General features: G+C 40.2%; 2 protein-coding genes across 5 annotated transcripts in view; one reads left to right on the forward strand and one right to left on the reverse strand.

The window, feature by feature from the left end:
- Nucleotides 1-4,321, reverse strand: part of HPGDS (hematopoietic prostaglandin D synthase) — a 28,106-nt gene extending 23,785 nt beyond the window's left edge. The window contains exon 1 of one of the 2 annotated variants that reach the window (XM_030492309.1): nucleotides 4,244-4,321. In XM_030492309.1, the coding sequence (XP_030348169.1) occupies nucleotides 4,244-4,321 (78 nt within the window). The remainder of the gene's footprint in view (nucleotides 1-4,243) is intronic. The other variant, XM_030492311.1, reaches the window with a different exon arrangement.
- Nucleotides 1-25,520, forward strand: part of LOC115610579 (melanopsin-like) — a 73,850-nt gene that overhangs the window by 7,627 nt on the left and 40,703 nt on the right. Inside the window, exons 1-2 of one of the 3 annotated variants that reach the window (XM_030492304.1) lie at nucleotides 10,330-10,378; nucleotides 11,249-11,399. The exons of 1 other annotated variant lie outside the window; for it this stretch is intronic. The gene's annotated coding sequence lies outside the window, so the exon portion shown is untranslated. Of the gene's footprint in view, nucleotides 1-10,329; nucleotides 10,379-11,248; nucleotides 11,400-25,520 lie in introns of those variants that run through there. One more of the 3 variants, XM_030492303.1, reaches the window with a different exon arrangement.

Below are 25,520 nucleotides of genomic sequence, written 5' to 3' on the forward strand. Positions count from 1 at the left end.
ATGTAATGGTTGTGGCCTGATACTTCTTAGCATGATTTTCAAGATTAGATATATGCATTGCTTAAAGCATATATATAGGGTTTTTTCAGCGGGATTTTGTATGTCTTTACCCAGTTATTTGCAGCCTGTGGTGCAAATCAGCCTCCTAACATGAGAAGTTTTCAAGGAATTGCTGTGGGATTACTGAGGAGTATTAATGATATGAGTATGATAAATGACCTGATGAGTAAAGCTCTGCTAAATGAGCAGGGCCTTCTGAAAGCCTGATCTGTCAATGTGTGGGTTTAGAAAAGAGGGTGTGGAGACCTTAAGGCAATTATCTGTCCAAGGGATTTCAAGGTTTAGAAATGTGGGAAATCAGAGCTATAGAAAAATCCTTCGAGAACACAGGGAAAAAACACATCTGAGTGAAAGAGGAGGATTAGAAAAAGACTTATTCTGAGAGGGTTTTTTGAAGGTGAGAGTCCAGCGTGACTGGACAGTGAATAGGTGGTTGCTGTCAAGACTGTTGTGGGAAGAACACCAGGGTCATCTGGGTTTCTCCAAGCTGACTTCATAGCTGCTGCTCTTCATATGACTGCCCCTCAGGCAGCTGCAGTCAAAACGAGAAGAATTCAGATATTTGAAGTTTACCCCAGTCATCTGACCTGAAGTGAGGGAGAGCTTACATGTCAGCAGGGACGTGGATGCAGAGAGGCCATGAGGGACAGGGCTTTGCTGAGCTGCCTTGCATGCCAGGCTCTTCCATTTAGGACCAGAGCATCTGCGATGACTTTGCTTTCTGTCTGATCCTCAGTCTTTTGATTTGCAGCTACTTGGCCTTAGTTTTATGTAAATAACTTTTATAATTGTTCTGTGCAGCCTCCCAAGTTGTAGTGAACTTCAAATGAATAAATTGCACACCTCAGACTGTGAAATACTGGTAAATAAAATTGCAAGAGGAGAGATCTCAGGAAAGATGCAGACTAAGGAGCAGTTAGGATAATATTTCAGGAGAGACTATTTAAGTCTTTTATTTTCTCATCAGATATTTTAAGAATTCCCTGAAGCTTTTTGTGGTAGAACAAAAGCCTAAATAATCTTAACTCTTGCAAACACCAGTCATTCCTGTAAAATTCATGTCTTGCATCTGCCTCTGTAGTCTTCAGATAAATTGGCACTGCCTCACAATATTCCTCCAAAGCAAAGAATGCAGTTGTGAGTGACACTGCTGTGTTTTTAAGTGGCTGCTGGTTTTGTCAACTTGAATCTTTCCTTGGATGTGAAAAAATGAGCTTTTTTCCTATCTCACCCATGTGTATGTGTGTATTTACAAGGGGGAGTACAAACACTAAATCCTTCCCCTTTAGTCTAAACTACTTTGCTCTGAACTGTTGCATGTTGTGAATCCACTGTATAACTTGTCAAAAACAAACAAAATTACAGGCATGAAAGAAAAAGAATTAGATAGGTTTTACAGCACAACATGTGTTCCCTGTAGCCAGAACAAGGCCAGATGCTGTTCACTTTGCAGAGTTCTCCAGCACCACCCACCAGGTCTCCTGGTCACACATTCCTGCTGTCCCCCTGCTCTGTCCTGGGGTGCCTGGTGCATACCACCCTGCCCAGGAGGCACCAGCACAGTGGGCTGCAGCACAGATGCCATGTGTTTTTTATGTATTTTGAAGTTGCTTTCACAGCCAGAGTGAGCCTGAGGAGACCCAGGACCTTGCTAAAGTGCTCTTCAGACATTGCCAGTTGCCTTGAGGGGAACAGCGCTGGTAAGTGTGGACATACAGCCCTCAGCAACACCTGGCTAGGAGCCTGGGGACCACCTACATTTGGCCATAAGTAGTAAACATCCAAGACTCCATGAGCTATGGGTACATACTGCTCAGTATGTAATGCTATAACCTATGTGTCCCTATACTTAAGAAGAAAGTACTTTCTGAGCAGCAGTTAGCAGCCCATTTTGCCTTTGTTCATGGAAACACCAGGCAGACTCTGGCTCTGGGGCAGTGCCCATTGCTGCAGGTTCCCTGCTCTGCCCCAGAGCACCCTGGCGCACACACAAAAATGCTCATTTACCTGAGGCATACGGTTACAGAGGCCAGTCTCTGGTGTCCCACATTTGTTCTTTCCTGTTGTCAAACATCAAACCATCCTTTCTGAATACCTTTCTTTGTTCTCCTTCTCCCTTTGCGATCTGCTACCCAAATCCAAAGAGTAGATGTGTCTGGCATCACTGAATGTCCTTGTTTTCCCTCCGATCCCACCTCATGTTCATGCTTTACAGAGTTATTCCAGCAATATTTTTAGTTACTTTTAAAGAGGTGCAAAATGAAGGTGGTTTGGTTTTGGTTTTCTGACCCCCCCCGTTATTTGTTGTAGCTTATTTTATTGGAGTTTTAGCAGATTGACTCCAGATAAGCGAGGTTCTTCAAGATGATGGCACTTTAAAATGTTTATGTGGGATATGGCAGATTCTTTTTTGTTTTCCTTCTCACCCTGCCCCTCCTTGGACTAACTGACAAAAGGGTAAAAAAAATCACCTGTCTGAGATTTGCAGCATATATGCTGATGTGAATAAGCAAAGCTTTTAGTGGCATGGGATGCCACTTGCTAAGCCAACACCAGCAATACGTCAGTGGCTCCTAAGCAGTGTAATTACTTGCTGGTGAGATTTTGATCAAAGGTATTTTGAAAGTGAGCACCGTCCTCAATTACTTCTGCTTTCTAACTGCTTAAAGAAGGTTATGTATGGAAGACAGCAACTAGGAATATTAAAAGAAAACTCCTAGAGCAGCAGAGTATGTTTTTCAGTGGCACAGAAGTGTGCTGTATTGAAGGTGACTAGCTAACATGCTTGTGTGTGCACAAACCCAGAAGTCTAAGAATTGCTTTGTGTATATTTTTGGTTTAAAAATTGTAGAGCTTCAGTCTTATTTCTATCCAAATAGATTTGATTGTGTGTCTGGGTGTGCGTGCATCTGCAGCATGGACTTATTCACACTATGTATGCATTTTTAGGGAGAGGTGGATTCTGTTTTGGATTAAAGAAAACAAAAGAATAAACAAAAGTAAACTTACAAAAGACCTCTGAGTCTATTGCAACTTTCGAGTATGAAAGAACTGGTGTTTACGAACAGTTCTAAGGAACATAGAAGTCCAGGAAAAATACCTTATAGTTGTGGTTTGTTTGCTTGGGTAGTTTGAAATGAGCAGTGAATAAAAGATGACTTTTAACAGAAATGTGTGCAGGAGGATTATGCACACAGGCAAATAGTGGCAGTTAGAATTTAAAGGTAAAAAAAATCATGAACAGTTACTCAGAATACCATTTTCAAATAAAAGGCAAAAATCCACAGCAAAAAACGCCTGTGAGTTTTGATAAGGAGAAAAATGGAGCAAGTGGAAGCAGATTCATGAGGTTTCCCTCTATAGAATAATGGTGGGAATTAGGACAAGAATATGTTAATCCATTGGTGAACCAAAAGACAGGAATTTAGAAAACGGACAGAACAGTGCAGAAAAATGACCTGGAGGAATTGGTTGGTGCTGCTTAAATATTAATCTAATTCCTCTGACATTAGCCTAGATTCAGCTTGGTTATGTAAGTGAAAGTATATAAGTCAGCCTTTACATCTAATAGAATATTGCTTTGAAATGTTTTTTCACTGAAAACTCCTTGTAGAATGCCAGGAGCTTCCCCATACCAACTGCTATGCTGATAAGTTTGTTTTTTTGGAAAGCGTCTCTCTGACATGTACCCTGATTATCAAAGCAGCTCAGTACTGATAGCATCAGGCACTGGTGAGAAATGGGTCTTGCTGTAACAACAGGCGAGTGATCTGCCTTTTTGCCTCTAGAAAAGCAGTTCATAATTTCTGAAGTCTGATCTTAGCTGTGCATGTGATTGTACAGATGTCTGAAGTACAGCAGGAAGTTTAAAGATGCCTGTAAGTAGCAAAGAAAGTACATAGACAGGGTACTTGAGTTACACTTACAGCCACTGTGTAGAGCTCATAGTTATCCCTCTCTATGCTAGTAGCGCTACTCAGAGCCTCGTGTTGAATAAACCAAGCAAAACTCTAAAAATGAAATACTCTCAGTGCTTGCTCTACATGTAGCACAATTGGACAAGACTAACCCCCACGCAGCTGGTGTAACAGCAGCCCTAGGGAGGGCAGAGTAGGATTAGAAGGAAAAAAGAGAAAGAGAGGAGCCAGGCTGTAGCCGTAAACAAAGCCGAAACAGAACTCACTCTGGTGCAGTGATACGTGGTCCCTTCCTCAGTGCACAGGAGTCCCTCTGAGTGCTGGCCCCAGTGGAAAAGGCTCATATATACTGTTTATTAATATGCAAACCACTCCCCATGACAATGCTATCATGACTTTCTTCCCCCTCTCACATGCACAGACACACACACAAAGCAAATGCATCATTCCCTCAGATAACAAGCAAGCTTTGTGACTTTTTGGACTAGTACGGCAAATTGGGCACTAGGGTTTTTCAGCTTGTGTTCAAGGGAAAGAAATATTTTAAAAAGACATTTGAAAAAGCAGATAGCAATAATAATAAGGAAAAAATACTGAGGAGCTGAGTCAGATGATGGGTGTTTTGGGGTTTTTTTTAAATGTAAAAGTGTGGAGCAAGCCACGAAATGTCTGTCATCTTAGATTGTTTCTAACTAATGTGAAACCCTACAGTATCTGATCTAATTATAGAACAATGCCTTAAATAACTGCAATCTCATTAAAACAGAGGAGTCAGAAATAAAAACAACCAAAAAAAAGAAAATATTGCTTCCAAGTCTTTGTCATACAGAAAAAATGATTTAAGGCGGGTTTTTTTCTGTTATCAGTAAAGAAGAGGAAAGACGATTTGAGCAAGCTCTGTCCATGAGTAATACGCGTTAGTAGTTAGAGCTCTGTGATGTTATTGATTCTTATCTGTCATGGATGTTGTGCTTTTATGTTTGCTTTTTCTTTTTCCAATTCATTTGTACTTAAGAACCTTAGGAAAGTCCATTCAATGTTGCTGTGCTTTGCTTTCCCTTCTGTGTGCAACCAGAACATGGCAGCATTGGAGCAAAGCTTTCCGGTGATAAAGAGATAGGTCTGATGTGTACCCCACAAATCTGCTTTGGAGCCTCATTCACCTTATATAAATAGATGGCTGTGGGCATTCTTTGCAGGTGCAGAGAGCATTGCTACCCAAAGCACGCTTCCCCGGGATGAGGAGGTGCCAGATCCCTGTAGCTCGCACCATTAATCATTTACTGCAGGTCAGCTCATTTCCATGCAATTCATGTTTTTCCCTGATGTCAACAGCTGAGTTTTCAACCACCAGCAGCCTTTACGGCTAAGATAAAGTTCACAAAAAAAACCCCGAAGCGTCTTCTGATCGGGACTGGTGTAATCTGAGTTGTGAACCAGATTACTGAGATTTACTTTAACAGTGGCACTTTTTCATTTGGACTTGCCTTGGCTGCAGATTTATGCTTTAACATTCCTTTTCTCCAGCATGTCAATGCAGTGGTGGTTTTTGAGTACATCCAAAAAGGGAAGTGTAAAGTGGTTTAACTAAAACCATATTTCACCAGTTTCTAATTGTTTACTGTACAGAAAGCATCCTCTATGGGGTATGACAGTTCCTTCAGTTGCAAAGAAGCTTGAGATTTTTTCCTCATTTCATTAGCAGAAAACTAAAACAATATTTATAAAAATAAAACAATATTTTGAGAACAAAGTTCTCAAAAACTTTGCTCTTGGAGACAAGTAAATGGAATATGAAACAAGCTTATTTTACAAATATCAAGATTTTGAGCCGCTAAGAAATTGAATTTATTTTAAGTTGGAGTAGAATGTGGAATACAGCAGTATATTGTGGGATTTGGTTCCCACGCTTCTCGAACAGACAGCAGTTTACTCCTGCCTTGACAAGGTCACCATACATAGTAAAGCATCAGTAAGAACATTGGTAACCTAGCTTTTACTTTTGATGTGAGGTGGCTAATGTGTTGAAACTGTACCTTCACTCCAAGAGCTCCCTTTGTCGAGTTCGTATGAAGCGCAAGCGTTTATTTGTGCTAGAATTACACCTCAAATGTCTGGCAACGTAGCAAAAAGCCCCTTTTCCCTTTGCCTGTAGGAAACCCTTTATGTGGATTGGGCAAAAAAGCATTCCAAACTATGGCAGGGCTACTGTGGGACTAATTTTTAAACTTCCTATTTTGAATGTGTAACTCAGTACCTGCCCAGTGGAAGCTGTGCTTAAACCATGTATTGTGGGCAGGCGCTATTCCCTCCCCTTTGCACTGCTCTGAGCACTTGAGGGTCTGGCAGGGAGTATGGTTATATAAACAGTGGTATTTAGTGAGGCTGTGCTCATGGCACCTCTCATCCAAGAGCACAGATCTTCACAAGATCAAGAGGTAGGATTCTTCTCCTGAAGAAAAAGTAATTCTTCCTTTCTGCCAGATTCCACTCAATGCGCACGTACACAATAAATTCCTGCACTTCCCAAAACAGGGAGTGATTCATGCCTGCAAGTTTAAAATAACGAAATTAGTAATGCACTGAACTGATTTAATCTTAGCTCCCTCTGTTGATGGTTAATCTCTCAATTTCTGTTGCCCTTTTGGCCTGCAACAGCTGTCAATGGCATGAAAAATTTGCTGAACTGAAGTCAAGCTGGGACTGTGTATATTTGTTGCATGAAGCTCTTGGACAGAAGCAGAAGACACATTAGGCAAACTTCTGGAAGCTTTAGGGCTGGGAGAACAAACTAGTTAGCATCATGATGCATTAAATGAGGCTTCTATAAAACCTGGGTGGAGAGACACCAGGTCACATATCTTCCCCTTAGACGGCATCTTCATGGGAGGATGTGTGGTTAAACACCTGTGACTCAGTTTGCATTTTGACAATTTGCCTTTTGGTCATGGAGCAACATCTAGTTTTCTTGCTGTTGGCCAAGCCCATGGACAGCTCTGTTGCATGGTGTGTCTAGCGATTGTGTGGACTTACCAGGTCAGTGAAAGGATGGTTTCTGTCCATTTTATACAGGCACACAAAGATATTAACTAAATGACACATTTTCTATCTTGGTCAGAATGGAGGTTCTCTTAGTTTGAAAGCCCTGGATAAATGCAGAGGAAGTCACAGGGATTAAAATTAAATCCAAGATTTAGTTCAGCAGATGTCCCTTTCAGAGCATTCGCAGGCTATTACAGGATCAGTACTCTACAGGGGAGATCTCTTGCCCTGGGATTCCCTAAGCATTGTGGGATCGCTCTGGATGTTGACTCACAGCCAGCCCTTCCCCACCTCTTCTTTCCCAGTTGCTGCTCTACTTTGCACTCCAGTTAATAGTTCAGCAGAAGATTTGAAACAAGACACAGCATCTCATGCTTTTGCCCTTGTTTTAAGTCCGTCTAGAGAGCTACCTTGCTTACTGTGTGTGTCAGTAGAAACGTCTGTAGCAGAAGCGTTTCCTGATGGCTTGCTTTGGGAATGGTAAGGATCCAGCTCCTCCTGAGCTGGAACAGGAGTAAGTACATGACTGTGCTGCAGGCTTTTCCTTACTGGAAGGGAAATCCCAACCAGGCTTTTACAGTGAACCAACTTCTGCACTGCACGTTACCATCTTATCGAGACTGGTAACCTGTAGTTAGTGCATCTACTTGTGTGTCCAGGAGAATAAATCTACTCAAGCCAGAAGTTTCACATAAATTTAGATACAGCTGTCGTGTTCACTTCCTTAGTAATTTTCTCACGCCATCCCTGACTTTTATCCTTTTTTTCAATTTTTATTACAGTATTATGGTGCTATTACAAATTTGAAGAAATTAACACTTAATATAAGTTATAGGAAGTGAATAATACCTTTCATAATTTTTAAGTCCCTTAAAATGAGGGATATTAGGCCTGTATTTAGAAACCTACCAAAGCAGCGAAGATGCTTGATCTTTTATGTTTATAAAAGAAGTGGTAAATGCTCCATCCCTGGCAATGTTCAAGGCCAGGTTGGACAGAGCCTTGGGTGGCATGGTCTAGGGTGAGGCATCCCTGCCCATGGCAGGCCGGCTGGAATTAGATGATCCTAAGGTACTTTCCAACCCAAACCATTCTTTGATTCTATGTAATAGATCTCAGCAGATTGCCTTCTCTGTTGGAAAGCAGTAAATTCAGCCAAAGAAACCAGCTTCAGACAGACCTAACATTTGACAATTGCAAGTTAAGTTTACAAACAGTTTTGCTCAAAGAAATGCTGGGAGGTATTGAAAAGGCTTTTTTTTTTTCAAGTTGACATGTTCAAAATTTTTATTGTGAATCAATGTTCTCGGTGCTTTTTTCAAATCCGAAATAAAACCATAAAAAAAATGTGAATGTACTTTAAAAACACCATCTGTGCAAATATAACCATGTTTGAACATTTGCAGCTTGCTTTGTTCATGCATGCGGCATTGCTTTGTTTACTATATTCTGTAAAAAGTATACAGAAGGGTCACAAATGCATTTTAAAGAAATTATCCATTCTTCGTCAAAGGTCCTTCCAGTGTTACTATAGCTCTAGTAAAAGGCAATGTTCGATGACTGATAAGATCATTAAACAAGCAATAATGAGATTTGCTTTTGAAACAGAGCAGCTTACAGAAGTAATCAACTACAGAGGAGCCTGCAATTTTGGGGTTTTGAATTTAGATGATAACTTTTTTTGCTTCTGCTCCTGGCAGCAGGGAGCTTTTGTGCATGGATGAGTGAAAAGCATCAGCTGAAAGATTCATCTTCAGTTTGCTACATTGTGAGCATAAGCAGTGAAAAGCAGACTGTTAGACACAGTTCTTCATGTTCAGAAGCAGTCTCTTGGCTTTATTCGTAAGAAGTAGAGAAGTTCCTGGTTGCAAGTGGTTGTATATGAAAGACCCTGATACAAAGCCTGTTGAAGCTTGCTTAAGAACTTGTGCTAACTTCAGCAGGCTCTTGTCTCAGCTGCTGGTTTTGCATTTGAGAATTTGGGCAAGGCCATAACGGCTCATTTAGATGAAGCATTTGGAATTACTTTTTCCACTGCATTTGCTTCATGTAAGTAATGCTTGGTCCTGATTTAGCTGGCAGACTGTTTACTTTCTTTATCTTAGCACTCCTATTGAGGAGAAACTGGCCAAGGTAATGAAAACCTGGTTACCCTGTAGCATGTATTATCCTAAAGCTTTTCTGCCTTAGCAGAGGAACAATGACATTCTTCCCCACTCATAGGGGAAGTTACATGCATACATGATATTCAAGCACAAATTCTTGATGAATAGCCAGGGGACCCATCTATTCAGAAGATGCAGTTCAGCATAGAGGCACAGAGTGAAGGTCCTTGGTATGTCAGCTGACAGCTAATCCATGCTCTTCTGTGGTCTCTGTACTAATGCTTTGTTTCCCACTACATCTTGCAGAAATTCCTTCATGGAACAGAAAAAAACCACATAGCCAAGCCAGGGCCAGTCAGCTGCTTTTCTTATTTCAATTAATGTTTTGTTATCCATCTATCAAAGTGAAGTAAGAGCTAATAATTAATTATTTGTGTACAAGTGACCTTTGTTCCTCATTTTGTGCATGTGATCAAAGTATTGCATGTTCACGTCTGAATAGCTAAATCATGAGGTTTGTCCCCTTGTGGGCCCTTGCAATTGTATCACATTGCAGGAACAACTACGTAAAGGAATCAGATGTGCTTTACGAGTCTGAGAATAATCTGTGATTCACAGAAGTAGGCCAATGCAATTAATGAAATGTTAAACCTCGTAATGTAATGTAACGTGCTGTCTGCCTGATTCTATCTACATCAGTTTCAGCAGGGATAACATTTCACAAATGTGTTACTTAACAAGCAAATATCAAAAGCTTTTAAAGAGAAGCCTTCTTAAGAACATTAAGCTGCTTCATCTCAGGAACGAGTATTGGATGGTCTCGCTTCCTAGTCCCCGGAGGTCCTGAGCAGGTGCAGGACCTGGGCAGGGAGGGCACACTCCCTGTTTATAGATATGCACTGAAAGGCTGAAAGAGGAGAAATCCTTCACTTCAACCTTTTGAAATGTGAGAGTTTCCCCAAAAAATCATTTCCAATGCCGTCCTTTGTGATTCAACAAAATTAATAATTCTATATCACAATCACTTTCAAGGAAACTAACATGGATTAGGAAGAAGATTGTTTGAAAAATTTGTGTATTTTTTTGGTTTTGGGGTGGGGTTTTTTTGGCTGTTTTTGTAATTTTTTAGGTTATTACTGTAGAAGACCTCTTTCTTTGCATTGTCTTTTGGGTCAATGCAGTGTTCAGACCTGTGGATATATCTTTCAGGGTACTTGCTTCCAGTTGCTTGAAGCTCTGGGTGCAAAACCACAGGTGACCCTGTGTGGTAGGCAGCTGCATTCCTGATTCGCCCATAGAAAGGGAAGAAGCACAAAGCTGGGTGCATAGACCTGGATGCCATTTCTGAATCTAGCCATAAACATTTTTCTGCTTTGTCTCTGTCTTGTGCTTGTCTGCAGTTGTTGAGACCCAGAGGTTTTACATGTATTAAGGCAGTGCCTTTAGTGGCTTCAAGCAGAAGGGGAAGGGAGCTAGTATTTGTTTGACCTTAGACAAGTGTAAACTGCAAAGCTAATTCAAAATTAACAAATACCAGGCATGACTGGGATAAGAATCAGTCTAGAACGGGGAAAGCTCTGCAGGGAGAGCACCCAGGGGTTGCCTTTAGCTTCAGACACTCTTCTTTCAGCTCCAGAGAATAGAGGAATGTCTGTCCTTTTCCTTTTTCTTAGGTGTCAGAGAGACTAAAATAGCCTTGCCAGCATGGTGCATGGAAGGATGCTCGGGGTAAAAAAGCCATTTCCAACAGCAGCTGTGCTCTATGTTCCTGCTCTGATAACCAGATGTAGAGGTAATTATGAGACATATAATTATGAAAATGTAGATTGAAACACTCTCTCTTTACACCTCTTCTATAGAGGAAAAATGGAAGAAAGACAATCTTTTCTGGTAACACGCTCATTTTAGTTTTGGGGACATACTGGGAGTTGTTATTAAATGCCTTGGATACATTTGGATAGACAAGATGAGTCCATCACCAGCAAACAACCAGAGATATTTGCTCATAATGGTACAGCTTCCAAAGTGAAGAGATGGCACTGAGCAAAGTGACATCTCCGGAGGAAGTAACTTTTGGGTAAAATGATCTTACATAAAACCAATTCAATTACTGTTTTCTGTCAGTGTGAAAATATTCATCAACTTCAATGACTTGAGCTTCATACGAAGACCAGGCTTGCCTTGTTGGGATTCCTGGATTTGTCATGTTTTCTCCTCAGCATAACTGAAAAGTAATGTGAAATGCCTCCAACTTCCCAGAGCCGATCCTTGCAAGGTCAGTATCAGTACTTTTATTGCCTCACCACAGTCAGAATATGTTCTACCTGTTTTCTTTGCAGAAGTCTGAAATTATCAAGATTCCTGTTTGGTGAGTTTTTCCCAAGAGGTTTCTGGTTTTGAATGCTTGGTCCTCCATCAATCATGATACTGTGAAAATGTTTATTTCTGCCCTCCCTTCTGCTTCCAGTTTTCTTTTCAGGAGATGCAGATAGCGTAACAGCCTCTGAGAAACAGTGACACTTTCAAATGGCCACTGTCCTTTAGTTATTTGTTCTTCTCCTTTTTTCCACAAACTGCAGGGTTTTAAGGAGTGAAAATTAGAAGCGAGCCTCCTGCTTCTGACAGATGCTGCCATATAACTGACTGCACACATCCAGCAAATACTGTAAGGAGTGTAAGCGAGATGCTTATACTTTGCTGCTAAATTTATAGCAGCTTTTGTTGTTGTCAATTTTGAAACACAGAAAGTCTTAGTGACAAATTGCAGTGGCATTCACACAGCAGCTTGATCTCTGTGTTCGGTGCATGTATTGGGAGTGTTACTACTGCACTACTTATAGGGTTAGACAAGTATAATTGGCACTTCACTAAAAATGTTCCTGGGTTTGGGTACAAGTGGTGTTTGAGAGTCCTTTAGTAACAAGAAAGAAAAAGTTAAAAGTGCACCATGTGAAAAGACAGAGTTCTGCAATGTTACAGACATTGATATTTTTGTCATTGTCTACTGTGGGAAGGAAAAATACTTGGACATTGATGTAAAACATTTGATTTACTCCTACATATTTTGGACCATTCCATCTACCCTCATAAAGTCATAGGAAAGCATACATTTCTTAAGCTACAGCTATTTTGGTCTCTTATCCAAAATGTTTGCTGTAATCTTAAGGCTTTTGCAACATCATCTTTGTCTGTAAGTGTGTGTTTCTTAGCAAAAAAAAGATTTTTCCAAGAGTATTAAGTATCTAAGTAGTCCTTTTCTCCACGGTGGTTATTTTTTGTTTGGTTTTGGTTTTTACTGTTTTGATAACTAAGATAATTTCTTACCTGTAATTTCTCGTGGAGTTCTGACCTATTTAGAAATGTGTTACTGCATGGCACATGGATTGACATATTACGGTATTTTACAATAAGCTTTAAAATTGTGATTATACAGCAGCCTGCTAGTGACAGAGGCTCCTCCGAGCCTCCTGTATGTTAAATAATCAGTGCATTTCTGCAGAGGACTGAAAATGAGACGAGATAAGGTATCTGTTTCCTCTTTCAGTGCTTAGCTTTTCTGGAAGTCTGTGATGAAACCACTTACCCGTTCAGACAATGTGCCTTTTTGTTCCCACTGATTCAGACACCGGCAGGAAGAGAGGAAAGCAGGTTGCAACACGGGCTTGGAGGAGCTGACTGTGTTGTTAGGGTGGGGTTGAATATCAGAGATATGGTTACACCAGGCTGGTTGTATACTCAAAGATAAAGCAGGGGTATTTGTCTGACCCTAACTGTTAGGCTGTCTGTCCGACAGTTTGCAGCTTTCTCACCTCTTTACCAATCTCTCACCTCTTTATTAATCTCCTGACCTGTCTGAATGAGCGATTAGGGAGCTTTTGCTTATGCAAAAGACCACTTGGTCTCCTGGGTTTGTTAGAAGTCACCCAAGTCATCCTCGTCTCATTTCGATATCAGTCTCCCTGCCCAGCTGCTTCTTTCCCACTAGGCAGCAATGCCAGTGGCTCAGACACAGCACGAGATCCCTTCTTGGGAGGCGGCAGTCGGAGCTGGAGAGACAATCTACACTCACAGCCAAGTGGGAGCTAAGACATTTGAGAGCTCACAGGCTGAGTGCCGTGTCCTGCACAGATCCTTGCAAGCAGGCTTGCAGCCTTGGTGCGTTCCTGAGAGTAGACACGGAGTACTTGCTCGAGTACTGCTATGTCTTCTTCGACGCGATTTTCTCCTTATCCTCTTTCATCGATTGCTGCATTCCCAGATATGAGATGATACTGTATCATTTCTTTTGGTGCTGAGTGTGAAAAGTAGAGTCTCCTTTAAGTGGTAAACATTATCTGCTTCTCACTGAAGAACACATAATCCTTATAAATGGATTTCCTGTCTTCAGGCAATAGAAAAACATTGAAGAATAAGTTTGCCATGCTGCGTATGGCTTTTCTTCCATACTCAGTACCTTACTGACTACTTTCTGCTTTGAAATATCCACTTTTGTTAAGCTGGTAAACTCACTAAGTTCCTTTTAATTTTAATTTGAGCCAGACTCTGCAGGCTTTCAGTAATACACTTCTGGTTTTCCTCTAAGGAAACAGCAAAATCTTTTTTACAACAGTATTGAAAGAAATGGAAGTAGCTTTGTGTTCTTCATAGCTAATATAATATTTTGCAAACTTTCGAAAGCTGTTGAGTTCAAGTAACTGAAATTAAAGTACATGAATTAAATTAATTGTACATTCATTTAAGGAAGTCAATTTAAAAAGAAAAGAAAGAGGAACAGTGTTATCTGCCTACACCTTATACTGCTGATCTCTTACCATGAGTAATGATAATTCTGCCCAGAAAGGTGATGAGAAGAATCCACAGACGATAAAATCGAGCTAGAGAAGTAAGGATCTCTTTTCTGAGTTGTCTGTGGAGATTTCTCTCCCCAGTGAAAGCTGAAGGGTGACATTTCTTTTTCCAACCTGAGATGGATCAGTTACCTTCTGACAGAAATCAGGTATAAGGGATTTAAGGACACTGTATGAGACAGTGCAGTGCAGTGCAGTGCTCTGGAATGAAAGTGCAGTAAGAGTTTCTCAAGGAGTACTATATGTGCATGTTAGTGTTTGAAAAACAAAGGAGAATTTTGTCACCTGCAGAAGCGCAGTTGTTGATTTAGTTACTCACTGGCACAGGAATGTATTTGCATTCTCCAGGGGGGGGAAAAATGGTAAAAAATGTTGGCATGCATCCTTCAAGTTTAGCATAGTTTACACTTTCTCACAGGTTTCTTTTATGTAGGTCCTTCTAAGCAAAGAACTGAACCAAAAGCAATCATAGGCAATGCAAGGATTATCTCTTTTAGCACAATGAGTTGATGGAAACAGGATTTGCCCTTTGTATGACTTTGGTTGCAAGCACTTTAGCAGACCACTAATGCTGCAGATGATGTTTGTTCCATTGCTGAAGCTGTCTTTGACCTCATTTCCTCACATTACCCACCAACTAGAGGCTAATCAATAGGAACTATTTGCAGTTACTTGTAGCCCAATAAAAGCTATAGATGATGCAAAAATTGATGTTATATGTACAAGAACATAGCAGTAATGATTTTTATGTGTGTGTGTTGCTACTGCAGATTATGGTGCAAATGTTAGAGACATTTGGATTCGAAGAGACCTCTTGAGATCTCCTAGTCAGCCCCTCTGCTCAAGCAGGGTAGCTAGAGCCAGTTGTTCAGGACTGGTTGGGTTTTTATTATCTCCCCAACCTCTTTGGGCTGTAAAACAAAAAGTGTATTCTTCTGTTCAGATGGAGTTTCATGTGCTTTAATAATATATCCATTGCCTCTTGTCCTGTCAGTGGGCACTACTCACCAGAGTTTGGCTCCCTTATCTTCACCCTTCTGCCCTTGGGTATTTATATACATTAATACATTTATATACAGCAAAGAACTTATACATTTAGACTTGGCAGTCCTGGGGTAACAGTTGGACATGATGATCTTAAAGGTCTTTTCCAACCTAGTTGATTGTATGATTTTATGATAAGATCCCTTGAACCTTCCCTTCTCCAGGCTGAATTTCCCCAGCTCTCTCAGCCTCTCCATGCAGGGAAGATGCTCCAGTCCCTTAGTAAGTGACTGGCCTCACTCCAGTAAGTCCATATCTTTCTTCTACTGGGGTGCCTGGAAATGTGGCTGGAGCTGGTGAAGGTACACTGACCAGCAGTAAGAACCTAAATCTGTCAATTTGTGCTATCCTCTGGGAAAAGTTTTGCTTCCAAATTATGCAAATTCAGAACTTATTCCAGGAAGGTGTTGCACAATCTCAGTATCTGTAGCACTTGATGTGACCTCTTAGCTCTAAGCACAAGACCTTCAAATCCTACACAGCAGAAACTTGAAAACAACCTAGCCTGTTCATGATTAAGTTAGTCTTAAAACCTCTTATCCTAGGCGTCATCCTTGCAGTGGCCAAATGATGATGTTAATTTTTAACAAACTGAGTAGAAAAGTCAGATCACAGATGTGAAAACCACTGACATTATGATCTATAGCTATTTTTCTCCTCTTCCTTATCGGAAAACAGTCATGAAAGTGGTCTCTTTTCTGAATTTGAAATCAGTGACTATGTTCCTGGTCACGGGATGGGTGGGTAATAACCAGCAAGTCCTGAATCACTCTTTGTTTCTGAAATAGTGAAGGCAGAAGCCTGGAAGCAAAGTTCCATATTCTTACGGATGTCATAAACAGGGAATTTAATTCTCAGTTTATGAGTACTGTGTACAATCAACGTGATTTATGGAAGTTTATTGTGAGGAACAGGCTCACCTTTAGAAAAATTTAACCGGGGACAAAGTCGGTGGAGCAAAGGTTTATTTACAGCGCTGGGTGCATGCCTTCATATCCTGCATGCACACTTGTGAGTACAGAGTCAAAGTTTCTTATAGTCAAGCCTTTTACATATTCATAGGACTTTTAGGAAGACGAAGCCCACCTCCCAACGGCTGATTGAATCTTCATTCTTTCTTCCAGGAGGATCTTTTAAGAGCTAGTTGATAAAGGCTAGTAGTCGTCTTTGATATGAACCTTAGATCTACTTAACCCGTGCATGTGCCTAAAGGTCTTATCTTAGACCTTGTTCTGTTATTCCAGATTAGATGGTTCAATCAAGCATGACTGTCATATGTCCTATATCCGGACACAAAAGTCGCTTATTCCTGTTTGTTTCACAGTTTCAGGAATTTACATTCTTCCCGTCCACCTACACGATTGCGCTCAAGCAGGATACAATGCAAAAACAAAGATAAAGCAAGCTTTTGCTGAAGCAAACTATTTATATTAATCACATTATGAAAGTGCTGTTGTAAGTAGATTTGCCAGAAGAAATATTTTACCTAATTCTTAGAGATAGGTATCTTTCAGGCAAAGGGAGCGAAGACTGTCGAATAAGTAATCCAGCTATATTTGATCTCTTCGCCTCAGAAAATTACTGGAAATTGATATTTAAATAAAAATATCTCCTAGTATCACATAGTTAAAGTCATAAAGTCAATGGAAACCATCAGTAATTTTGTGAGGCCACGTGTTTATTTGTACTATGTATATCCTCATTCCAGAAGAGTCATAGATTTCATCTTCCAGAAGATTAGGACTTGTCAAGTTGGCATATCTAGTCTTGAGTGTTCAGAGTGAGACTCATTCCTTCAGATCCTATTTTCCAATGCTTTCCAGCTTTTACTACACTTTTATCATGGAAGTTTTGCTGCCCCCCCACTCCGGGAGCCCCTGTGGTAGGTAGGGCTCTACTCAGCACACCCAATATGTCAAGCCCATTGGAGAGTCAGAACAGAGGCTGTATGTGAGCTGCTGGAACGTATGCTTTGAAGACAGGTTCCCTAGCAGCAATCAAGCATTGCAGTGTGCTCATCCCATTCACAGGGGCATATGTGCCACAAGTCATGGTCCTCTTCATGTGGCCTCAACTTATGAAAAATCTGATAGAGTAAACTATAAAAATTGATAGAGTAAACTATGAAGAAAGTATAAATAATTTGGAAAATTGTGCTTGGGTGAAAGATCCAGTTTTCCATAAACATCCACTCAAATTTTCAAGTTGCTTGCAAAATGAAATAATTACTGTGAAGCAACAGAGCCTCATTGTGCCTTAAATTTTTCACAAGTCCAGCATTTTATAATAGCGTTCCATGCTTACTTTCAGTTTCTAAAATATTTCACTGCACTGAAGGTGTTTCAGGTCTCAGCTCTAAGGAGGTTGAGCTCTTCTGCAGGGAAGTATGAGTGTACTGGCAAAAAGTGACACTGAGGATGGATTTATGAATGGCACTTCTCTCCTTGTCAAAGGCTGTGGAAGCAGGGCTTTTAGGCAGGCAGGAAATGCCCCCTGGCTGGTACAATTGATCATACCACTTTGGATGATCAGGTGAAGTGCATTCATGGCATTGGTTTATATGTGCTCCATTTTTAAAAAATGATGCTGTTTTCCATACATACTGTGTGAGGTTAGTGCAAAATACCCTGACTGCCTACCATCTTTTGAATATCAACACAATGTTTTATAAATAATATACAAAATGACTAGGCAATGAAACGATTTTATAATGAAGCGTGAAATCTAATAGAATTTGAGACAGATTTGAGAGAAGCTGGTGTCTGATCTGATTAAGATCAATGTCATTTTCTGCTTGTTAGAGCCCATAGGCTGCTGGTGAAGAAGTCATTAGTCTTAGTTTAGCGGTCACATAACAGTGACAGATTTTATTTAGCGATACTCAAATGACAGCTCAGTCTTAGGGATCATCAGTGCAATCGTTTTGATGTGGAATGACTTACATCATGGGGAGAAAAATGAGACTGCAAAAAAGTGGATGCTTTATGTTTTGATCACAGAATAAGTTCTTCGCTGAGCTGGAATGGGGAATCCATTGTGCCCTTATGGGTAGGCATATGGGAGTTCTTTGTAGAAATGTTAGACATCAGTAGACTCCAAATTTCTTTGGTTTTAAATCATTTCGATGCACAGCAGGTCCACAGAAACTCAAGATGCCCAATTACTTTTGCTCTGGGATGTGGTTCCGTTTTGTTTTCTCTATGGTGCTTTCCATTCGAACAGTGACCTGGGAAAGATGAGTTTGCGAGGCTTCCCTACCTGGCAGATGTTTTGCATCTAGATGTTACCCCATGGAGTTGTGTTTGCACAATCAGGATGAAGTTGAGTCATGTCTTTAAAAGATTTCTTGGATTTATAGAGTAATACACCGAAATGTCAGGTCCCAGGAGCTGCAGTTGTATCACTGGGTAACAGCCTGTGTGAGGAAATGTTCTTTACCTTGGAGTATAAGTGTTAAAAGTGTTAATAGAAGAATTTCTAGGAGAGTAATAATTTTTTCCCAGGGAATCAAAGTCCTTAAAAACTAAGACTTTACAAATATAGGAATACTTTCAATCTCAACAGAATATTTTAATACTTCAAAGTTCATAAATTGCACATGACTTGAGTTGGTGAAATTTCCTAAGGCACTTTAATTTCAGTACTTATCCAGATTTTCCTATTTTGAGTGCCCTGGAGGGGTGGCAAAGGGCAAAAGTGTCCTTAAAAAAAAAAAAAAAAATCTTTTATAGATATGCTTACCTTACCAAAATAATTTTTTTGTTTATCACCCACTTTTGTGTGACTTCTACGTATCAATCAGTTCAGCTAGAGAGAAACTTGTAATGTCATCTCTGAGTCAGAATGTGAGTCAACATATTTCCTCTGGGGTAAAGGGAGAGGTAGCTTCTTGTTATGTTAACTGCCAGGAAGTAAATCATGCCAGTTGGCTCAGCAGAATTATATACACTTATTTCTGGATAAGCCAACCTGAAATGGAATTGTTATAGTGGTTTTTTTCCTTTTCTGTTTTGGTGCTTTTTGGTTGGTTGGTGGTTTGTTTTTTGTTTTTTGTTTTTTGTTTTTTTTTTTTTTTTTTGTTTTGGTGGGTTTTTTTTTTTTTTTTTTTGTGGGATTTTTTTGTTTGTTTGTTTGTGTTTTTTTTTTTTTTTTTTTTTTTATTATTCTAAATTAAACCAGAAAATTTCACATAAAATCTGCGCTTCCCTGGAAAAATTTAACTGAAAATGCATTACTGTTTGAAATAACCTCAATAAAGAGCTCTTGGTTAGTTCTATGATTGCATAGCATTGAAGATGTATTTAGTCCTTTACTGAGTTCTCATTTTTAGTGAAACTTTGTTGCGTAGTATTAATACCCCTTTGCAATATCACACTGATTCTTTTTCATTGCATTACTGACTTTCTATGTTATAACTAAGACATAGTATTAAATGTTTTAAATTTTTAGCCAGGGTAGGAAATGGAAAAACCAGCAACATGTTAAGTATAGGAAATATTTGTGAATACATTTGGGAAGACAGCTTGAGAGAGCCCTTAAGCAGGCAAGTCCAAGGGAAAAAGTACTTATACAATCACATATGGTTGCAAAATTAATCCATTTAAATAATTTCTATCATCCTTTGCTTTCTGTAAGGTGTTCCTTCATGTTCATAAATTCTGCTTTTATACTTCTCACTAAAATCTACCAAAATATGCTTTCACCAAAAATGAAGGTTTAGCAGTGCCTTTTTAAACTTCTGTTAACCACAAAATATATTTGTCAGTATAAGGACCCAGAAAAAACATAGTTTTGGAAACTAAATCTAAAGCCCCGGCTAACCTTGCCAGGCATCTACTTCTCATACCTTAAAGCCAAAGTTTTGTGGAAGATATTTTTGTAGCAGCATTTGTAAACCTAAAATTATCTGCTTTCTGTCAATCTGGTTGTTAAGTGTGCCGAGTTATCCCTTTAAACCAAAAATACTTTATAACCATTAAAGTAAATTTTATAAACAAATATCAGTTGTATGTTTTCAGAGTTTTGGCTGTAGTTTTGGCATCATTTAATGAGCCAACGATTAAACCTGGTCAGTGGCTGTAATTTTTATGCCACAAAGGGAAACAGTAGATGAATGTGCCTTCATGAAGGCATTTTGACTTTATTCAGTTTATTCTTCTTTTCAGTTCTGCCTGAGATGCATTTTGCCTACAGTCTTTTCATGAGATGTATGACATCATGAGGAAATACCATGTCCAGAAGCAAACATACGATATCAACTCATGCTTACATTTCCTTTCCAGATGTGACCACTTCAATTAGGTGGATGTGGAGCAGCTGTGGGATCAGATGAAAGAGTTAAGGAATCCGTTGGAGAAAGCAGGAGGCTCTCCAGGTGGCACAGAGGCAGTGGTGATCTAGATGTGGGGAAATGCTTAAGCTGGGAAAGGACTGTAGAAATCATTATACGTGCCAAATCTGTCAAGACTAATAATTAATATTAGCAGTAAGTTGTGTGGTTATCATCAGATCACAGTGAAATAGTGATAGCAAATTTAACAAGATGTTTATGTAGTTAATCCTTTGGTTGATGGATGGTTTATAAAGTGGTACAGTGGTAAGGAAAATGTCATGCTTTCAATGAGACCACTCAAATGAAATAAAAACAAGTTGGTGCATGGGTAAAATTGAGGTTGTACAGTTTTGCACAGTGCCACACTATGCACCGTGTTACGTTCCTGTTAGACCAAAACAGGATCAGGGAGGTCTGAAGTGGGAGGCACTGAAAGAAACAAGAAGCAGGGAGACAGTACAGCCTCAGCTGTACCTTGGGCAGTGCTGCCCAGAGACAGCTGTGCTGGAGGTACCTGTTACACTGAAAGATTGGCTCTGAAAGATGGTGCCCAGGAGAAGGATGAGTCTGGGGGGTGTTGTCTTGGCTCTGTGGTTGAACAAAGCCACAGGTCAGCTTTGGCAGGCAAGGCAAGATGGTAGAGAATGGCATGCTCGTTTTGCAGGCCAAGATATTTCTCAAAGAAATCCCTGGTCAAGCGAGAAGGGCAGACTGAGGTTAGGTTTGTTCTCAGTCTTGTCATATCTGTATATTTTTTTTTTCCAGCTGTGTTTCATGTTCATAATCCAAAATTTAAACCTTGACTCAATATATTGAGTATATTTGGTGCTTCTCTTATTTTTTTTTTTTTTTCTCCAGCATTTAAAGTCAGGTCAGGTGACTTGCGGGTTAGGCTTTCCCGAGCCCCAGGGCATGCATTTCCCACACCACTCACCGGTATGAAAGCTGCTTTGGGGCTTACTGGTATAATTTACGCACAGTGTGAAACAACTCCCAACGGGAGACAAGGCAGCCGCTGAAAGAAGTTTTCCGGTTGTTGGGAGGCTGAAGCCCATACAGGCAAAAATGGTTGGGAGCTCCAACATCAGCTGATTGAGCAGCCCTCTTCTGGCCAGGTTTAGCTAGTATGAAGCAAGTTAGCTAGTCCCTCTCAAGCAGAGGGAAGAACCGCAAGCTGCACCCAGCTGCAGACAGTGGAAACAGATTCTCAAGGGCCTGGATCAGATCCCTGCCCAAATTGGGACTACTGCAGCTGACCCAGTTATTGCAATCTACTATGTTACAATTGCTAGAGCAGCTGCACCTTCCAGCCTATTTTGGCTGCAAATTACCATGTGTGAATGTGCATTAAAAAGGAGATCTAGATATGTGATGGACCAGGAGCAAAGGCAAGAGCAACTCCTGCTGCTGAGTGGAGTGAGGAACTGACAAGGCTGTGGTAATGCTGTCAGCTGCTATTGCTAATGCATCCTGAGAGGCATTCCCATGGCCAGATGGTCCTTCAGGATCAGTAAGTCACAGACATCCAGTTGCCTGCCCAAGCATGCATTTCTTCACAACTCAATGTCATGGGTATCTAGATAGACTAGAATATTCTGGTCAAATCTCCATTTATCAGCTCTTGTTGTTGCTGTTTGAACTATCAAATCATTTTGGATGCAAGCAGTTTGGTCACACCAAAATACATCCTCAACTATCACCTCTGTGATCGTTATGTGGTATTTGGCCAAGTGAAAAACTGGATCTTACAAACATGGGAATATTTCAAATTTCTATGTAGTTATTTGCAATTCTACATCTACCTTGTCATAGGCAGACAGAGGTTGCCTTGTGCTTGGCTTTTTTTCTTTACAATTCCTTTGTGTAATGACTTTTACTTCTATCTCCAGCCTACCAGCCTAGCCAACTGGTATTTTCTCTTTTCACTTCTTCCTCCCCCTTTACCTACCTAGTAGCCTTTTTCGGGCTAGCTTTTCAAAGGCTTAATCTGCTGGCCATTTCATCTGGTATTTCAGTTCCTTCCAGTTACTTTTTCTATCCCTGATCCTAGAGCCATGACCCTCTTCTGAATAATTCTGCTTTGTGTGGTCCAAGACCTTGCTGTGATTTAGCACAGCTGCAAAACCTTGGCTTGGATTTCTGAGAAAGTTGCTTAAAAGTGAGAAAGTACAAAGACTAGACCCATGCAAGATAAGAAAGGTAACTGCAGACAGAGGCAAGATTAGCAGCTCAGAGGGTCAAGGGAAAAAACCCCACAGTGATGTGAAGAGGTATAAAACTGAAGAAGACGACGGGGAAGCTTGAAGTTGGTAAGTCAGCAATATAAATTAGTGATTTGTGCCCAGAAATAGCTCTCATCAGCAGTGTGAAAATAGGATAAGGCTGTGTTTTAAATGCAAGTGTGAAGATCAATGGTGTAGACCAAGGGTTCTTGCTACCCTAACACAAATATATAAGCCCAAACGAAGCTTGTGATATAACAGCAGAATTTAGTTCCATGATTTAAGGAAAGTGATTCATTACTGAGGTCTCAATGGCCAAAGGACCAACTGATAGGAAGAATAACAAAACTGAATTTGTATGAACAAGTTTTTCTGCTGAAAAGCAGCTTATATTCGTCTGTTGTATCATACCAAGTCCAAATTTGCCATCATTTGACTTTACTAGATTGAGGTGGATGGAGTGACATTTTAGTTTAATTTTTATTTTATTAACAGCAAAAAAACCTGTGGCAAATCTTGCCAGTTGAGCACAGGATCTTTTCCCTCCATGACTTATGAAGCTATACCATTGTTGTGGTGCTGCATGAGGTGTCATTGTCTGCTTCCTTGGCATTAGCTGATGGATTCTGACAGAGCTGCAACACTGAACTTAATAGTATAGCTGGACAGATACTACAACATTAAACATACCTGAGAGCTCACAAACCTATGCTGTCTGCCTGACAGAATCTGCATTATGCTGCTTTGGTTCTTCTGAAGCATATTCGGTAAATTCTTCTTGTATTGACCTGCTTATAGCTCTAATACAAAATTTTCTGTAATATCTATGCATAAAATTGTGTTTTAAAAAACCCCACTCTATTTAAAATGTTTAAAAAAAATATGAACCCTGTTTCAGATAAACCTGAAAAGGTCCTCAAAGGAGACCTATGTAATTCACCACATCTCCTGACAAAAATCTCCTTTTAGCCTGTTGTTTTAATACCTTATTCCATCTGCTTCTCTCTCTCTGCCCCGCAGTTTTGAGCTTTGGAGAAGAGCATCTACCCCTGAAATCACTTCGGGCTGATAGCTGCTTTTACATTCTGGCTATCCCTTATTCGCTGTGTGTTTGGGGAAGAAAGTTTAACTCATTACAAAGCTTTCTTCATGATTATAGAGGAAGCAAAGCTTTCTCTCCTTCTCAGAGAATTTGTTTCTCTTTGTGTTTTGATTTCTGTGAGAAGTGCAGGGAAGAAGTTCTGGAAGTACCTGTTCTTACTAATGCCTGTTGCAGAGGGAAGGAGGACACCTGCTGGTCGCAGGAGCCCGGACATTTGAGTCCCATACCAACCTCCTTCGTGGTAGTCATCAAGTCTCTTAGTATATATGCCCTGCTCTTAGGAAAAGGGCTTCATTTTAAATAATGGATTTCAGTGAAGGGCTGGATTTTCAGTAATACCTATTTTGCTGAAGAAGGTAAGTGCACCCTGATGATTTCCGTACCAGATGGGATAGGGATTACAGAAACTCATGTGGCATTAGGCTGAGAAAAGCCCAGATAGGGGCTCAGTCTGTGACAAGAGATTTATAGGCCAGAGATTGTATGGTGAATGGAAGAATATTTGAAAAACAGTCTCAGATTCTCCTATCAAATTGTCACCCAGAAGGTATTACTGATGGCTTATTTTCAGAGTAGAGATGGAATTCAAGTTTCTTCTCACTTCAGTATAAATGTATTATTACGCATCTATTTCAGTTATGCACGCTATTGCTGCTGTTTTCTGAGTTAATAATCAACAGTGTTTTTTGTATTTGCCATTGAATCTCAAAGATATTTAAGATGAGACTCTAAAAAAAAGAAAAAACAACCCAAAACTTTTTAAAGGAGCTTGTAGTTTATATTTCATTTTATCTTGGGTCAGCTTTTGTTTTAGGACAATATCATGTGAAGGACAATTCAAAACGCAGGATTATTGGATGTAAAACGGCTGCAGAAATTGTTATGTATTGGTCTTTGCATCGCAGTACATCTTGAGGGCTTCTGAAATTCATTACTACCTCATACCCTTAATTTTAATAGGAACTGGATTTTAGCTACCCTAAACTGGTGGGAATGCATTGCAATGAAGGGACCTGCAGAGCTGGAATTGGCGTCTGCTCACTGAGGTGCTATCTATGAGGGCAAAGCTCAAGGTCACATCACACGTGCTTCCATCACCGCACTCTGCAAAGTGCCATAGTTAGGACATGGCAGCCCACTACCTGCGAGCATGTTGCCTGGCGCACGCAAAACTGATGTCACCTTATCACCAGGGACTGTCAGAGCCATATTAGGGGCTGTGCTGGATTCCCTGGAGCTGGCACTTAACAGGGAAGAGCATTTTCTGCTAAGTGTTTGGGGCTGGGACATCTAGGCGGTAGCAAGGCTGTTGCCTAACATGTATTCCTTCTGGATTTCAAAAGTTGTCCCTCTGGCTCTTCAAGGGCATGCTGGTCACAGTTACTTTACATCCAAGTATATTCTTCCCTCCTTTAGCATATAGAAACTGAGGACCTGTAAGGGCTTCCTTGTTTTGGCATGTTTCTTTTGAAAACAGTGTTTGAATTAGGGAGCAAATAACAAGTTTGGGTTTCTGTTTTTTAACCTCATTACCAAGAGCCCTTGTAAGCATTGACAGGACGCTGATGAATTCAGCCTCCAGGATGGAATTCTCCAGGCTGGCTTTTTAGGCAAAAGGATTTTGTTTTAAGCTTTTAAAGTGTGAAAATGTTTCTGTTTATAGAAATAAGTCACCTTTGACCAGAAATGGAACATTTCAGTATAGACAATAACAGTACAACAAAAAAACGTCTGTGTGGCTGCCACTACCATGACTTTTACAGCAAAAGTTGTGACTTTTAGGGTTTGTCCAGAAGTTCTTGGAGAAAACTTTGTGGTTAAATGGGGCCAGAGGAAAACTTCTGAGTTA

The sequence above is a fragment of the Strigops habroptila genome, chromosome 7 (assembly GCF_004027225.2).
Source record: "Strigops habroptila isolate Jane chromosome 7, bStrHab1.2.pri, whole genome shotgun sequence".
In the NCBI taxonomy this organism is placed as follows: domain Eukaryota; kingdom Metazoa; phylum Chordata; class Aves; order Psittaciformes; family Psittacidae; genus Strigops; species Strigops habroptila.